Source organism: Cyprinodon tularosa, unplaced genomic scaffold (genome assembly GCF_016077235.1).
Source record: "Cyprinodon tularosa strain WSP-4 unplaced genomic scaffold, ASM1607723v1 ctg867, whole genome shotgun sequence".
NCBI classification, from domain to species: domain Eukaryota; kingdom Metazoa; phylum Chordata; class Actinopteri; order Cyprinodontiformes; family Cyprinodontidae; genus Cyprinodon; species Cyprinodon tularosa.
This window is the reverse complement of record NW_024039637.1, coordinates 621,810-639,744: the sequence shown is the minus strand read 5'-3', so window position 1 is coordinate 639,744 and position 17,935 is coordinate 621,810. Positions and strand designations below refer to the sequence as shown.

At 36.9% G+C, this 17,935-nt stretch overlaps 1 protein-coding gene across 2 annotated transcripts; it reads right to left on the bottom strand.

The window, feature by feature from the left end:
- Positions 1–13,198: 13,198 nt before the first annotated feature.
- LOC119775322 (gastrula zinc finger protein XlCGF8.2DB-like) lies at positions 13,199–17,619 on the bottom strand. 2 transcript variants are annotated; one of them, XM_038273263.1, is made up of 2 exons: positions 17,286–17,619; positions 13,199–14,491 (listed from the first exon to the last, which is right to left on the bottom strand). In XM_038273263.1, the coding sequence occupies exons 1-2, from the start codon at positions 17,422–17,424 to the stop codon at positions 13,389–13,391; spliced, it is 1,242 nt and encodes a 413-aa protein (XP_038129191.1). In that variant the 5' UTR covers positions 17,425–17,619; the 3' UTR covers positions 13,199–13,388. The 2 variants fall into 2 exon arrangements, with proteins under 2 accessions (XP_038129191.1, XP_038129190.1); XM_038273262.1 differs by having other exon boundaries at positions 13,199–14,493; positions 17,411–17,463.
- Positions 17,620–17,935: the final 316 nt, after the last annotated feature.

Sequence of the window (17,935 nt, the reverse complement as noted above, 5' to 3'; positions counted from 1 at the left end):
AGTTTTCTAAATGTTTCTCTAATCAATTAAAATCAAAATAGTCTTTCTAGTTTGAAGAAGTTCAGAAAACTCAAACATTTACAACATTTTAGCAGATTGTGCTTTAAATGCAGAGGTTCCTGAAGTTACATGAATTACAGGAGATTTCTCTTAAGGATGTAACATTGAAAGGAGGCAGTGACAGAAGTAAACAATAAGGAAGAACGGAGCACGCAACCAGCTGTCCAATAGAAAATCATAAGGTCTGGTTTTATTTTTAATAGATAAAACAAGCAATTTGAGATAATAAACAAGTATTTATTTTTAGGGATGCACGATATTGGGATTTTGGCCGATATCCGATATGCAGATATTTTAAAACTCATGTAGCCGATAACCGATATCGATACCGATGTTAAAGCTGGACAAAAATAAGTAGTCATTGAAAATAGCAGCTTTGTTATCAATTTCTGACACTTTGAAAAATAATATACTCAAATATATTTTCATATGCTGATATCAAATTGATTTTTAAAAACGCGGTATCGATCTATTTTACTTTCAAAATCTCATGAAATTTCATCGTTCTGTTACAAACTCTCGTGATATTTTGCAAATTCTTGTGAGATTTTGTTAGTAAAATAGATCGATACTGCGTCAATATATCAACATATAAAAATATGGCAAAATTTTGTGAATTTTCGGGGAATTTCGTAGCATAACGGTGACATATAGCAATATTTCATTAGTAAAAGAGATTGATATGGTGTTTTTAAATGGCAATATATCAGCATATGAAGATATTGGGATATTTTAATGTATCAATATTTTTTCCCTCGTCTTTAGAAGTTTTTAAGTCTGTAAAAAAAGAAGTTTTTGAGAAAGACGTAGTAGTATTTTTATTTTTTTAGACTTTAGAAACTTAGAAGCTGATCAAATATCGGGTTAAATATCGGTGGGGTGGCCAATGTCCGATATTCAGTTTTAAGGCCGATACAGGCCGATACCGATAGGGGGCCGATTATATCGTGCATCCCTATTTATTTTCTTTTTTTTCTAGGAACAGATAAAAAATCTGTTTATACATTAAATTACATGTGACTTTAGCTTAAATTTTTTATCACCTGTTTTCAGACATTAAATGGCCATAAATTTTATTTAGTGTTTACGTGCCATATAGTTTTTTATTTACTTTATTTACACCTTACCTATTTTTTAAAACTGCATTTTATATCTTTTCTAGAATGAATACCACATGTTTTACTCACACAAATGTATTGTGGTCTTTAAAAACAACTTGACAAGTTGATAGGATATTTTTTTTATTTGTTTAATATGACTTATGAGCTGGATAACACATCTAGTAATCCGGGTCATGGCCAACAATCAGATGGAGGAAACATCTAAGGCTACGTTCACACTGCAGGCCTTAATGCTCAATTCCGATTTTTTTGTGAAATCGGATTTTTTTGCGTGTCCGTTCACACTTCCAAGTATATGCGACTTGTATGTGATCTACTGTGTGAACTGAAAGCGTTCAACCGAAGTGTCCCGCATGCGCACTCGAGGACGCGATGACGTCACTTGTAGCAAGCGTCCTCAGTGTTTGCGGAAGTAAACATGACTCGTAATACCGCAGCGTATATTGCGTTCTTTAAGTTCTTCTCCAACAGGAGCAGGCACATTACGAACGAAATCTTTTTAAGAAGATCAAAAAGAAAGACCCGGTTCCGGTAAGACCCTTCGAGTTTGATCTGAATCGAGCTATTTCTCTCCATTGACTGCTCTCTGTGTTATCTTCCGCAATGGTTGTTAGTTTTTCCCGCCTCCGCTTAGTAGGACGCAGATTAGTAATGTTTAGTAACATTTATCAAGTATCAATGACGTGTAGGTCGGATGAATGCGACCTGGCCGTACACACACAGGTCGCATTTGAAAAGATCAGATACGTATCGGATTCAGGACCACATATCCAAGTGGCCTGGGTCGCATTTGAAAAAATCCGATCTGTGTCGTTCAGACTGTCATAAAAAGATCAGATACAGGTCACATATGGGCAAAAAAATCGGAATTGGGTCACTTCAGGCTGCAGTGTGAACGTAGCCTAAGTTACAATCTGCTCTGGAGAAAATGGAGAGAGGTTTGGAGGAACAAGGAAAGCAGTGGGAACAGGAAAGATGCTGTCTGCTGATCAATAACTGAGAGTTGGAGAAGCAGAAATGTCATTTAGAGACAGACGGTTCTGCTAGAAGAGGAGGTCGCTGCTCTGTACAATGAGCAGATCCAGAGGAACAAGGAGCATCAAGCTGCCATCAAAAGGCTGAACAGCTGAAAGAAAATCTGACTAAAGAGAGAAACAGACCAAAAGAGGCTGAGGAGAGTTTATTTAAGCAAAAGCAGGAAACCTGTGAAATAAAGGCTGCTTTGGCCAAACTGCAGCAAGACATGGAGAACCAAAGACTCCTCTGGAGCAAAGAGAAAGCCAGTCTGCTGACAGAGCAGCAGAAACCTGTCAGAAACAAGCCCACACAGAATCTGGAAGACATGAAGGAGGAGAGGAAAACATCAACAGAGAGTCTGATGGAAAAACTGGAGGATCTGCAGCATCAGACGGAGAAAGAGAAACAGAGAAAAGCCAGAAAGAAAAGCCTCAGGAAAAAGATGATCCAGCTGTTTAAACGCTGTAAAAAGGCTCCACCTCAGTCAGAAAACTGAGCTCTACTAAACCTCATGAAAGCCTCCCCCAACCAAACCATCAGACTGACGCCTTTGGGACAGAAATGATTCATGGCATCCAGTTTGATGCATTCACATCTATTAGATTTTATTTAAAAAGTCATTATGTGTTTGCCTTAAAATGTAGAATTATAATAATACCGGTATATTTGCTGAGAATTGAAATGTTATCAGTTACCACTTTTGTTTCAATGGAAAAAGAAAAGTTCGAATCAGTCAAAAAATAGACTGTCATCTCTACAAAGTGTAAGTCAAATTATTAACCTGAGTTTCATTAAAAGTAAAAAAAAAAATCGATCTCTATGCAAATTGTTAAAATCACACAAAGCTGTTTCCACAGATTCAGTTCAGCTCTTCAGAATCAGGGTCAGTCAAAGCACACATTGAAAGGTTGGAGGATTTAATCTCAGCGCTCCTCTTTTCCAATGGTAGCTGAGATGACCCGATCATCAGAGTTCATTCTCTAATCCAGAAATCTCTGCCAATACTGACCATCAGCCATCAGGTGCTCATCTAACACTTGGACTTTCTTTTTATTATCAAGAAAAGTAATATCAAACACTTAGATACTAAAAATGTTCACCTTTCATTAAAATACAACACATCACAACACATTCCCCTTCTCATTCATGTTGTATAATTAAATAATCAAAAAGCCAAAGCTGATGTTAGACATCTTCAGGTGAGCGTCTTCATCTTTCTGTTTTTGTTTTATTTTTTTATTTTTTATTCCTTTACTTAACCAGGAAAAGTCCCATTGAGATTAACAATCTCTTTTTCAAGGGAGTCCTGGCCAAGACAGCGGCAAAAGATTACATTACAGCTTACAATTACATCTATCTATAATTAGAAATTCATAAAACAGTTACAAACCATAGATCTTATTTCCAAACCTTTGAGCAATTGTTTAAAATGTCCAATTGGAATCAAATCCTTCAACTTCCAGTCTTTCTTAAGATTGTTCCATGCTGTGGGGGCAGAGTACTGAAAAGCTGTCTTTCCAGCTTCAGTGCGGACACTAGGTACAGACCAGAGATGGCAAAAGTACTCACTTTCCGTACTTGAGTAAAAGTACAGATACTTGTGTTAAAAAATACTCTGGTAAAAGTGGAAGTACTGATTAAACTTCTTTACTCAAGTAAAAGTAACAAAGTACAGGCTTGTAAATTTACTTAAAGTATAAAAGTAAAAGTAGAAACCACTTTTTTCATGCTGTTGCCTACATTTTAAATGGATGTCTGCCAATAGGACTAGATCTCCGTTGTGTTCATTTTCAATCATCTCGTCATCCACACTACTATGCTAACGCCACCGCCACCAAGCTGCAATGATTTGCAGCGAATGAATACCGCCGAATCGGTCGATTCATCTTGTAGTGGTGCGTCAAATGCAACGTAGATTCCCATCCAATTAGATTGAATTTGGTATCGATGATGTGAAAAATAATAACGGTAACTCCAATGAAATGATTCAAAACTAAAGTAACGAGACAATTTTTTAAAATGTAAGGAGTAGAAAGTACAGATATTTGTGTAAAAATGTAAGGAGTAGAAGTAAAAAGTCGCCATAAAAATAAGTAGTAAAGTAAAGTAAAAATATCAGAAAAATCTACTTGAGTACAGTAACGAACTATTTGTACTTCGTTACTTCCCATCTCTGGTGCAGACAGAAGCAAAGACTCTTGAGAACGTAGAGAATACAGTCCAGCTGCTCTTGGTTGAATGTCACAGAGGTATGAGGGGAGCAGACGCAGAATACCCTTATAAATCATCATATACCAGTTAGTGAGTCTACAAGTCTCTAATGCTGGCCAGCCCACACGTATGTAAAGTTCACAGTGGTGTGCGAGGCTTACAATTTGTGATAAATCGTGAGGGACATGGTAAACTGAGTCTAACATTTTGAGAACTTGATCTGGGGCATTGATATAGATTGATGTTGATGTTGGTCCCTTATACAGGTGACATTTTGAACGTTATCTGCAGAACAGCTGGTCTTCACCACATCAGGTGGACTAATGATGTGTTAATTAACCAATCAGAGGGGATTATTCTGCCCCTTTATTCTGATTTGTTTTGTTGAAGCTTTTCCTGGTTCCTTCCAGATGAGCTCAGATGAGCTCTGATCACATTCTTTGATGACTTTGAGCCACACCTCCTCCTGCTGAAGGATGGAAGGATGGCTGAGATGGTCCTCCATGAGGGTCTCCAGGCACCTTGGTCCCTCTGTAAAGCCGTCTCTAAGGGAAAAATGGTCTTCTAGGTAATTTTAATGTGTCGCCTGTCAGTCCTAGTCTGGCCAGAGGTCAGTGTTTATTTGTTTATTATTAGGATCCCCATTAGCTGCGCTTTACACCCAGCTACTCTTCCTGGGGTCCACATCATTAAAATACATGTTTGACAGATGACAAATATCATATACATATCAATAAGACTGAACATTCATAGAAAAGGGGAGAGTTACAATTTAAAATTTTAACATTTTATGAATAAGTTACAATAAATAAGAATATGAAACTATTTCATTTATAGATAAGTTGCTCCTAAAAACTTCTTAAGTTGCATTTTAAAAGCAGATTTATGTACAATTTTTATGAGAATTAATGGCAATGAGTTCCATTCTTCCATTGCTCTGTAAGTAAAGGTGCATTTGAGAAAATTAGTTTTCACTCTAGAAATTACAAATCGTCCTTCAGCTGCATGACTCATGGCATAACCATGAGAGTCCAAATTATTCTTAAATTGAACAAACAGAAACAGTGGACTCTGGAGTTTTAAGATTTTCCACGTTGAGAATAATAGCGAAGCTAGAGCCCTGTCATGAACCTTAAGCCAGCTTAGATTTGAATGCATGGTTTTTATACTGGTCCTGTAAGAACAATTTAATGCTACATGGGCATCTTTATTCTGCATTATTTGAAGTTTCTTTACATCTTTTTTTTTTTGCTTTTGACCATATTGTTTGACAGTAGTCAAGATGGGCAATTATTAATGTTCTTACTGTGAGCTTAGTCAAATCAGCTGGCAAAATTTTGCTACATCTTCTCAATATAGCTAAAGCTCTGCCCATGTTCTTTACAAAAGCTTCAGTGTGTCTTGACCAAGACAGTTTATTAGCCAAATAGACACCAAGAAGCTTCGCTTCTGTTACTTGCTCAATGAGTGTGTTATTTATTAACAAATGTAACTTTGGGTAATATTTAAGATACTTGTTTGAACCAAGTACTAAAGTTTTTTTGTGTTTGAGATATTCAAAACTAATTTATTTTCTAAAACCCATTGCTCTACAATTTTTAAGTCCTTATTTAAAATGGAAGTAATTCAGATATTGAGTTTGCGGATGCATAGACAGTCGTGTCATCTGCATACATTGTTAATTTAGCATATTTCAATACTAATGGTAGATCATTCATGAAGATGTCATATAAAAGTGGTCCAAGGCAACTGCCCTGTGGAATTCCACAGTTTACTGACACCCTCTTTGAAAAACTACAATATATATACACACTCTGTGACCTATCTGATAAATAATTCTTCATCAATGTTAGAGCTGATGGTTTAAAACCATACAGCAGAAGTTTTTCAAGAAGCAGTGTATGATCAATCACATCGAACGCGTCTGAAAAGTCTAATACCACTCCACATATCTTTTGATGGTCTAATTCTGTTTACCAATCATCGGTCATTTGTGTTAATGCTGTACATGTGGAGTATCCTTTTCTATATGCATAATGGAAATTTGTTAAAAGATTGTTTTTTGAGAAGTAAGATTGTATTTGGTCAAAAAGATCTTACTTAAAGCTGGTAACAAGCTTATTTTTATCCTTAGGCAAAGGTATAATCTTAGCCTCTTTCCACGCCTGTGGAAAAATAGCTGTTTTTAAACTGATGTTCAGAATGTGACAGATTGGATCAGCAATATAATCCGCTGCTAGGCAGATTAATTTCTCATCTATATTATCGATGCCTGGTTGCTTGTCTTTACATACAACTTTAATTATCTTTTAATTATTTCTACATTCAAATTAGAAAATCCAAAACTACAGGGCTTGTTTTTCATAAACTATTTCAAATTATTTACTTATAACCTGTCTGTTTTATTTGTTATTATTTTTCTCAAATTGTCCATTTTACTACTGAAATAGTCATTTAAAAGGTTAGCAATATCTTTTGGCTTTGTGACAATAGCATCTCCACTATCAATAAAGTTAGTCTTTCTGCTCAACACACTATTTAGAGTTTTCCAAAGTTGTTTCTGGTCATTTTTTGTTCTAATTGCTGTGCAAAATACTTCTTATTTTTCTTTACATTTAATTTAGTGACAACATTTCTTAACTTGCAGTATTTTTGCTTATATTCTACAGATTTATTTTTCTGTGCTAATTGATTGGCATAATTTCTTTGAGACATATAAGTCTTTAGTTCATGATCAACCCAAGGTGCTTGATACCTTCTCACAGTCAGTTTTATAACAGGGGCATGCTTATTTATAATGGGCAGAAGATTGTTCAAAAATATATCTAGTGTGGTATCTGTATCACTAGCCTTAAAAACTTTTGTCCGAGATAGATTTTGAATGTCATTTAGATACGCTTCATTAGAAAAAGATTTATAAGATCTTTTGAATACAATTTTAGGTCTATCTTTAGGGACTTTTGTTTTTCTAGCAAGGATGACCATGTTATGATCAGTACAGCCTATTGTATTGACATGGCTTTTGTGTAATAAAAATTTACTGAGAGGTAAATATGATCTATACAAGTACATGTGCTTACACTCCTGTTGTTTGTACTAATGCGCGTAGGCTGTGTCACAATTTGCTGTAAACCGCATGCATTACTTATGTTAGTCAGATGACTTTTTAATGGACACTTTTTATCCAGTCAATGTTTAAGTCCCCTGTGAAAACAACTTCCATATTTGGGGTCTCACCCCTTGTTTAACATTCTACCAATATTTTCCAAATAATTAATATTAGAAGATGGAGGTCTATAACAACATCCTATTAGAATAGGCTTTATATGAGGGATGCTGACTTGAAGCCATAAGACCTCTAGATCCTTACACATGACATCTTCAGTTATTTTTACAGGAATGTTGCTTTGAATGTAAAAGGCCATGCCTCCACCATATTGGTTTCTATCTTTTCTGAACAACCTGTACCAAGATATGCTTAATTCTTCATTATCAATAGAGCCATCTAAATGAGTCTCTGACAGAGCGAGAACATTAATGTTATTAAAGGAAAATTCCGGTTTTTAACACTTTTAGCCCATTTTCTGTAGTGTCCAGGATGAAATCGAATGATCGACACCAAAATTTTGACAATTGGTCCTGTCTCTGCTATTTGGCTCATGCAGAATCCCCCCCTGGCTGCTTCAGAATGGCTTCCATAGTGCATGTCCGATAATGCCCTTAAAACAACCTTAAACTTTCTTTTTTTTTTTTTATATGCTACTCACCGGGTCGTCAGCTCTGTTCAATGACGTTCCAAAAAAAGTTTCGTAAAGAAAAAACGTTCCTGTAGTGTTTTATTTAGCATTTTGTAAATCCCATTGAGTTCTGTTGGAATAGTCAATATCCCTCCGCCACCGGAAACGGAAATGGGGCCTGTTTACACTTAGTTGTAGTCTTTTCGCTTCACTCTGTGTACTCCGACGTCGAGGTGCTAACGTCTCTGTGAAACACTTTAAAAAACTCTGAAAATGGAATACGAAAGGTAGATTCTTGAGGAGGACATATTGGACTTTGAGTTTGACGGTAGAGGATACCGTTTTGAACCGGAATATACTGAGGAGGAGTATATAGAGACATTGTCGCCAACTAGTGGTCTGGAGTGTGCAACGCTTCAGATTCAAACGGGAAGCGGAAGTTTATAAGCGGTTGTGATGTATCGGAAAAAAATTGTTCTGGGATTTACAAAATGCTAAATAAAACAAGACAGGAACGGTTTTTCTTCACAAAACTTTTTTTGGAACGTCATTGAACAGCGCTGACGACCCGGTGAGTAGCATATTTAAAAAAAAGAACGTTTAAGGTTGTTTTAAGGACATTATCGGACATGCACTATGGAAGCCATTCTGAAGCAGCCAGGGGGGGATTCTGCATGAGCCAAATAGCAGAGACAGGACCAATTGTCAACATTTTGGTGTCGATCATTCGAATGCATCCTGGACACTACAGAAAATGGGCTAAAAGTGTTAAAAACTGGAATTTTCCTTTAATATTCAGAATATTTTCTATTTCATGCACTTTGTTTCTCAAGCTACATATGTTTAGGTGAGCAACTTTTAGGCTTTTATTTGAAAAATTGTCCATACTAGGTATCAGCCATGATGTTCTAACTGCAGATATTTTCTAATCCTTTAGTGTTTTTTGTGTACAATCAGCCTGTCATACCTTAAAAAGGCAATGTCCCCTCTTTCTCCAGCAGCTTTCATTTGGGGGACCAGTTCTTTTCTGAGACAGGATAATCTTCATTTATGAAGTAGTTTGATCCTTTCAGCTTCTTCGAGCTGTGTAACACAGCATTTATGTCCCTAAACCTTCAAAATTTCACCATCAGAGGTCGAGCTCGGTGTTTTGTATCTTTTTGTCTAGTTTTCCAAGATGCTGTAATTTTTCAATGCCTATGCTGTTGGGATCCAGATCCAGTTTTTCTTTAAAGAAAGCCAGCACCTTATTTTCAGAATCGAGCGATTTTTCACTATCTTCCTCAGGTATGCCATCAATTATGACATTTTTAAGTCTGGCTTGAGAATCTAAGGCATCCATTTTGCCATCAATAATGATCATTGATTCGGCCAGCTTATGTATGTCTTCTTGAGTAGTTTTGCAATCGGATGACATAGTTGTGTTAAGAGCTTTCAAATCATCTACTTCCTTTTGTGTGTACTGTAGACCAGTTTTTAATTCCTGTAGATCTTTTAGAATAGCATCCACAGTTTGTACTATCCAACAAAACACTCAAACAAGCCTTGAAGTTACTTTCCTGCTGCTGTAGCATTTTCTTATAAAAAGTTTTCTGTTGCTCCATTAATTTACAAACTTGTACATATGAGATGTAATGTGTGTTGTCCTGTCAGCTTTGCAGAATAACTCTCACCTCGCAGAGCTTTTTCAGGTTTTTCTGTGTCCATGTGAGCTTTGAGATCTCAAGCACCTTTATTAGACACTGAAACTAATGATCCAGCTTTGCAAATGGAGGAGCAACAGGAAAGACTGGAGAAGACAGAAGGTGAATGCCCTTAAACTATTTATTTTACAGTTTTAGTTTGACTGAAAATTTCAGAGAAAACAGGGAAAAAGATTGTTTGTAATTTATATGAAATCAGATAAAGAAACATTTTTATGATCCATGAGGTTTTTATTGCTGCTCGTTCATCAATTTAGAAGAGATTACAATAATTAAAAACATCCACAGCAGAATATAATCCATAAAATCAGTTGTATAAAATAGGTGATAGTTACTTTCAATCATAGCAGGTAAATAGAACATCTACAGAATCAAGAACAAAACTATTAGAATTAGTTCAAAGGAAAATTATACTTTTAAAAAATCTTCACACTTCTAGAGGAGAGTCAGATTTCTTTAATACATTATTAAGACAAAGGCTTTTTACCAAGTTAAAGCAGGTTCAAACTGATCAGTAAAAATAACATCAACATCATCAATCCTGTTTATCATTTTAAACAAACATGTTTCATCATTTTAGGACTTCAATTTACCTGAACTACAGACTCCAGCCTCTAAACTGAGTTCTTTGATGTCCCGTAGTTTAACCCCATAATCCCAGCACCCCCTTTGCAACATTAATTAGCTTGTAGCTGACTAACTCTGAGACTGACACACACTTCTATATGTCCCAAATCTTCATCTGAGACTCCTCTATAGATGATCTACTTCATTCTAATATCTATTGACCATAGCTCTAACACTGTGCCAAAAACAGTTGGAGTTTTGGTGGGCCTGGTTTCAACAACACACGTAGCAGGGCTGATTGATGCATTGCTAATGAAAGCCAACAAGATACTGAATTAGCAAAACTTTTTTAGCTTATTCAGTTAATAAAATAAAAGTTTTTTTTTCGGAATAAATTCATTAAGAAAAAGTTTTGCCACACCATGTCAAAATGGTACAGTAGGGGACCGTCTGGATTTATTTTTTTCAATTTAAATATCTATAACTTCTCAATTGCTTGTTGTATGGACAGAAAACTTGATTCATCTGTAACCAAGGTGTTGTTGCACTTTATTATGCTTATTCCCTTTATTCCAGAAAAATTAAGAAACTGGGAATTTAAACATCTATTTTCTTGTTAAGGTGACGTTTAAATTTAATTTACTTAGGCCCAAAATTATTACGTTTCAAATGTTTAAATCCACATATTTACCTAGGACCTGAATATTTACCAGATTCACAATATAACACCTTATCTGTTCTAGTTTCTATATAAACAGAGCTGTTAATTAACAGATTTATCAAAAAAGACCATTAACCGGTGAGTTTCTCATGTAATGAAGAGTTGGCGGATGGAGATTTTATCAACAGTCAAACAAGAAAAACGCCTCTACTGTTCATTCCTGTGGCATCTAACTGCTGGGACTTATTAGAAACGTTTTGTTTTTTTTTTCAAAAATATAAATCATTACAGATCATGCATGAATAAATGTCATCTGAATACTGAAATTATCTTCACATTTAAAACCTTTGTCACAAATCATTCAGGATAACAGCTTCTCACCTTGTCTTTATCAAGATCAGACACAGGTGAAGCTATTTCCACAGGAGAGACATTCAAAAGGTTCTCACCTGTGTGAATTCTCATGTGAGAAGTAGGGCTGCAACAACGAATCGATATAACCGATAAAAATCGACTTTTAAAAGCGTTGGTAACAAATGTCATCATCGATTAGCTGTGTCGCGTGATTAATGCGTCATCCGCCGCTGTCGTCATAACTGTCACTTGACTGAAACGGGGGAAGAAGAAAAAATATGGCAGAGTGAGCCAGCACTCTTTGTCACAAATCATTCAGGATAACAGCTTCTCACCTTGTCTTTATCAAGATCAGACACAGGTGAAGCTATTTCCACAGGAGAGACATTCAAAAGGTTCTCACCTGTGTGAATTCTCATGTGAGAAGTAGGGCTGCAACAACGAATCGATATAACCGATAAAAATCGACTTTTAAAAGCGTTGGTAACAAATGTCATCATCGATTAGCTGTGTCGCGTGATTAATGCGTCATCCGCCGCTGTCGTCATAACTGTCACTTGACTGAAACGGGGGAAGAAGAAAAAATATGGCAGAGTGAGCCAGCACCGCAGGTGCGCAGTGTTGCCAACTCAGCGACTTTGGCGCTATATTTAGCGACTTTTCAGACCCCTCCAGCAACAATTTTTCAAAAAAGCGAGTAGCGACAAATCTGGCGACTTTTTACGGTGTCACTGGCGGCTTTTGGAGACTCTTACGTGAAAGCACATGTCGTTCATACTCTTGTCCTCCAGCGGCAGCTGCTGCCGTGGGGCGCCTCCCCCATCCCAACCCCGTTCACCCTCAGCGTCCAGACTGCAAATGAAGCGCGCATGCGCCGGGATTGACGGCGCAAATTGATCAATTAAAATATCCTGCGCTTTGTAAAGCGAAAAAAGTCATAACATGCAACTTTTGTAAAAACAAATTGGCATGGCTCGGAAGCACCATGTTTGTTTGGTTTTAAAGTGGGGAAACGTAACGTTAGTTTCTCAGGTAGCTCATCTGATGCTTTCCTTACATTGTTAGTAGGTTACAGACAGTGATAAGGTTGGCTACTTATTTTATTTTTAATTTCATTTGAATTAGCTTAAGCAGCGTTTCTATTTTCTTTATAAACAAATTAACTTGCAAATTATGAGGGCAAGGCTTTTAAAGTTTAAATCTTCTGGCAAAGATAAAGTAAAGAAGATCCTGCAATTTATGGAAGTAAAGCAGAATAAAATCCAGCAAGATCAGTAATATGTCAATTAATTATCTGCCACATTACCATGTAAATATCTGTCTTTGGAGGATGTGTTTTTTTAGCACCCCTAGTTCTCTCATTTTTATTCCAAATACAATTTATAATTTGAATCACAGGGCTATTTTTATCTCTATGGTTCAGTATTTTCTCAAGTAGCAACTTTAACTGCTATACTTTCCTGTCTTAAAAGGCAGAACTCTTCTAGTCTAAAAAAAACCTCATTTGTTGAAATGGGGGGACCTATTGTTTGAACCCCTTAGGGGCTTTTAAAAACAAAAATGTCTTTTTTTGCACTTTATGAAACAAAGTAGCCTATATTTTGTGGATGTACAGCTACATTTCTCATGTAAGTTTGCGTAGTTTTAACACAAACATTTATTTTTCATATTGCACCAGTACAGTTAATGAGCAACCTGTACTTGTGTGCTTGTTTGTTCTGTCTAAAATGTTTATTTTGGAATAAAGAGGCTAATATAAAAAAAAAATTTTGTCCGATTCATCGATTAATCGAATAAATAATCAGCCGATTCATTGATTTTTAAAATAATCGTTAGTTGCAGCCCTAGTGAGAAGTCAAATGAATCTTGTTAGTAAACTTATTGCTACAAATGATACAGAAGAAAGGCTTCTCACCTGTGTGAACTGTGATGTGAGAAGTCAGTTTACCCTTTTCAGTCAAATGTTTTTACAAATGGTACCGGAGAAAGGCTTCTGACCAGTGTGAATTCTCATGTGAATAGTCATATTACTCCTTTGAGTAAACTTCTTGTTACAAATGGTACAAGAGAAAGGTTTCTCTCCTGTGTGAACTCTGATGTGAGTAGTCAATTTATTCTTTTCTTTAAAATTCTTGTTACAAATGGTACAGGAGAAAGGCTTCTCACCTGTGTGAATTTTCATGTGAGAAGTCAAACGACTCCTTTTACTAAACTTCTCGTTACAAATGGTACAGGATAAAGGCATCTGACCTGGGCAAATTCTCATGTGCATAGTCATATTAGTCCTTTGAGCAAACTTCTTGTTACAAATGGTACAGGAGAAAGGTTTCTCTCCTGTGTGAACTCTGATGTGAGAAGTCAATTTACTCTTTTCTTTAAAATTCTTGTTACAAATGGTACAGGAGAAAGGCTTCTCACCTGTGTGAATTTTCATGTGAGAAGTCAAACGACTCCTTTTACTAAACTTCTTGTTACAAATGGTACAGGAGAAAGGCTTCTCACCTGTGTGAATTCTCATGTGAGAAGTCAAAGTACACTTTACAGTAAAATTCTTGTTACAAATGGTACAGGAGAAAGGCTTTTCACCTCTGTGAATTCTCATGTGAGAGGTCAAATTACCCTTTTCAGTAAAATTCTTTTTACAAATTGTACAGGGAAAAGGTTTCTCACCTGTATGAATTCTGCTGTGTCTATCAAGATTATATTTCTTTTTGAATTTTTTTCCACAGGACAGACATTCAAAAGGCTTCTCACCTGTGTGAATTCCCATGTGATCCAATAAATGTTCTTTTGTTGGAAAGTTTTCTCCCCATGTTAAGCATGGGAAAGGTTCATCTCCAGTATCTTCAGTCTCATGCTTCAGAACAAGCTGCTCTTCATGCTCACCTATGGGGAGCTCCATGGTTTCCTCTTTAGTCCAGGGATGTTCTGGTTCTTGCTGCTCTTCTTTTATCTGCAGAGCTTCTTGTTCCTCTTGGTCCAAACTGGAATTCTTCTCCTGTTCACAGAGCTGCTGGTCAGAGAAATCCTCCTCTTTTCCAACATCATCCTGAAGGTGGTCTGGAAATAAACAGCAGAAAGACTTTCTATTGTAGGTTAAAGAAAGGACATTTCACTTTAATCATTCTTGCATTGACCTAACTACATATAAACAGATTATATGTTTATCATCAAAGCTTTAAAATCAGATTAGCTGCAGAATCTTAACCATTTAAGAAATGTTCAAACTATTTGTGAGATTTTTTTTTTTTTTTTGCTGAACTGTCCATGATTATTATTATTTGTTTACTTTATTGATCTCATAATGGAGAACTTTACCTCTACATTTAACCCATCCCCTTGGGCAGCAGTTGGCTGTGCAATTAGGGGTTAAGGGTCTTGCTCAGAGACAGAGAGTGGAGGCTGTGGGGATGGAACTGGGTATTTGCAACATTCTCAGAGCAGTAGAGTCACCAGCTCCACTTTCCCTATGGATAAGCCCCAAACAAGGGTATGCACACACATTTATCACAGAAGGCCAAAATAAAAGGGAGAAGCACTTTAGAAAGCCAGAGCTCCATCCCATTCTGGTCTGATCCAGCTCTTTATCTAGCATTCTGTCTTTGCTGACCTCAGTGCAGAGCTAGACTGCAAACCTTCTTAGAGCTAGATTATAAACAGATACACTGCCTGGCCAAAGAAAAGTTGCCACCTGGATTCAACTAAGCAAATAGGTACGAGCCTCCTATTGGATAATTACTGCGTGGGCCATTATCTTTCAGCTGGCAACAACTCAAGGGATTGGGACTGAACAGCTGTGTAGCCGTAAGAAAACCACTAATCAGTGAGGCTAACCAGAGAAAAAGGCTTCAATTTGCTAGGAAGCATAAATATTGGACTGTCGAGCAATGGAGGAAGGTCATGTGGCTGATGAGTCCACTCCAGATTTACCCTGTTCCAGAGTGATGGGTGAATCAGTGTAAGAAGAGAGGCAGGTGAAGTGATGCACCCACCATGCCTAGTGCCTACTGTACAAGCCTGTGGGGGCGGGGTTATGATCTGGGGTTGCTGCAGTTGGTCAGGTCTAGGTTCAGCAACAGTATGTGCTCAAAGAATGAGGTCAACTGACTAGGAATGACCAGGTTATTCCATCAATGGACTTTTTCTTCCCTGATGGCACAGGCATATTCCAAGATGACAATGCCAGGATTCATCGGGCTCAAATTGTGAAAGACTGGTTCAGGGAGCATGACTCATCATTTTCACACATGGATTGGCCACCACAGAGTCCAGACCTCAGCCCCATTGAGAATCTCTGGGATGTGCTAGAGAGGGCTTTGCGCCGCGGTCAGACTCTACCATCATCAATGCAAGATCTTTGTGAAAAATTAATGCAACACTGAATGGAAATAAATATTTTGACATTGCAGAAGCTTATCGAAGCAATGGCACAGCGAATGCGTGCCGCAATCAAAGCTAAAGGTGGTCCAACAAAGTGTTAGAGTGACCTTTTTTTTTGGTGGTGACTTTTTTTTTTGCCAGGCAGTGTATAATGCACCTCTTCTTACATTGGGTCCTTGGTTTTACATTATTACATCATGTTCTACTCACCTATATTAGTTTTGTATCATTTGTAGCCGTTCTAAAGATATTCAGTTTTGTAATATCCAAGTGATTTGCCTACATGTTATGAATGCTGGCGTACCATAAAGAATAAATTATGAACAATTTAGTTTGTGCCTTCAACTCGTTACCCATAGGAAGCTGTTACTTGGATATAAAAAAAACAAATATCTTCAGAACAGCTCCAAATGCTCCTGTTTTAGCTGGAGCCAGATGCAAAAAAAAAATTAAAATAAAAAATAGCTATATATATCGCTTCTAGGGCTATTTATTGAAGTTTCACAAGGGAGAAAAAGCTTTCACAAAACAAAGAGGGAGTTTTAAAAATTCTGTTTTTATCTTGGAATTAGGGCTGGGCGATATGGCTAAAAAAATATTCTGTACAAAGGCAAGAAAAAAAGAGCTTAATTTGCTGAAATATATAGTTTATCAAACAGTCAACTTGTATTGAACTTCTGACAAGTAGGTGGTTTGTTAAACAGCAGCTGCTGAGAGCCTAGTTTAGGTCGATATAATTGGACCAAAAGTCTGTAGTAGTTGTAAAAAAACAAACCTACTTTTCATACATCTCCAAATCGGCCTTGTCAAAGCCAAACAACTTCCAAATAATCGATAAAACACGAGTCCTTTTTCTCTTTAACAAATCTTCAGATTGAGCAGCGGCCATAGCGTGAGTAAACAGTGCAGGATGTTATCAAGCGGAGGGAGGAAAGAGGAAGAGAAGCAAACGTGCAAGTAAAAAATGCAGAAGAAGAGGCTTCCTCGATTTTATGATTTAGCAAAATGTCAAATTGTGGACTTTTAAAAACATGAAATAATTTAATTTGATTTATCGCCCAGCCCAACTTGGAATAATATAAGCCAGGTTAGAAGCGTCTGATTGCTATAATTTTTAAAGAAGATCAGATTAACAACATTTAAGATTTTAAGAAAAGAGATGGAATAGCCCTTTAACTTTTTGCTGAACCGGTATAATGAGAAGAACAGCATGCCTGCTGAGAATTGCCTGACCTGTTGCTCTCTAAGCTTTCGTACATTAATGATCAAGTGTCACAAATTGACACCTGTTTTAGTAAAGGCGGCTGTGGAGACAATCTTGGTTTAATCAAAATGAAATATAGAGAAAAATAAAACCATGGATAATACAGCAATGCTTTTCAGAGGTTTGTAGGAGGCTTTGAATTCTGAGGAGCCTATCAAGTCTACATTATGAACATTTTTCCACAGGACAGACATTTATAAATCTTCTTACCTGTGTGAGTTCTCATTGGATCAATTAAATGATCTTTTTTAAGAAAGTGTTCTCCACATGTAAAACATGGGAAGGGTTTCTCTTCCGTCTCTTCCTTCAGAACAAGCTGCTCTTTCTGCTCACTAATGGGGAGCTCCATGGTTTCCTCTTTTGTCCAGGGATGTTCTGGTTCTTTCTGCTCTTCTTTTATCTGCAGAGCTTCTGGTTCCTCTTGGTCCAAACTGGAATTCCTCTCCTGTTCATAGAGCTGCTGGTCAGAGAAATCCTCCTCTTTTCCAACATAATTCTGCAGGCAGTCTGAAAGACAAACAGCAGAAAGACTTTCTATTGGTGATTAAATAAAGGACACCTCACATAAAAGCACCAAACTCTCTCCTTGAGGTTGAGGAGCGAGTTGATCCTGTCAAGCAACCTGAATACATTAAATTCAATCTGGCTTAATTTTGTTTTCCCCACAAATAATTATGAAAGAAAGTAAAACATTTACATCCAACACCACGGTGACTGTCTGGCAAATGAGGGAATAATGAGACACCCTACCCTCAGCAGAGCTTCCTGTACACCTCTGCTTGGAAGAGACAAACCCCAGCTCACTATGTCACAGATTGAGCAGATTTTAAATAATTTTCTAATGGAATTTCTCTGTTGTA

Excerpts from the sequence above, each read along its gene's own strand:
- LOC119775322 (XM_038273263.1), bottom strand. The coding sequence starts at position 17,424 with ATGGAGCTCCCCATTAGTGAGCAGAAAGAGCAGCTTGTTCTGAAGGAA. Across the intron at positions 14,492-17,285 it reads TCCAATGAGAACTCACACAG|ACCACCTTCAGGATGATGTT; the intron begins GTAAGAAGATTT and ends GTTTATTTCCAG.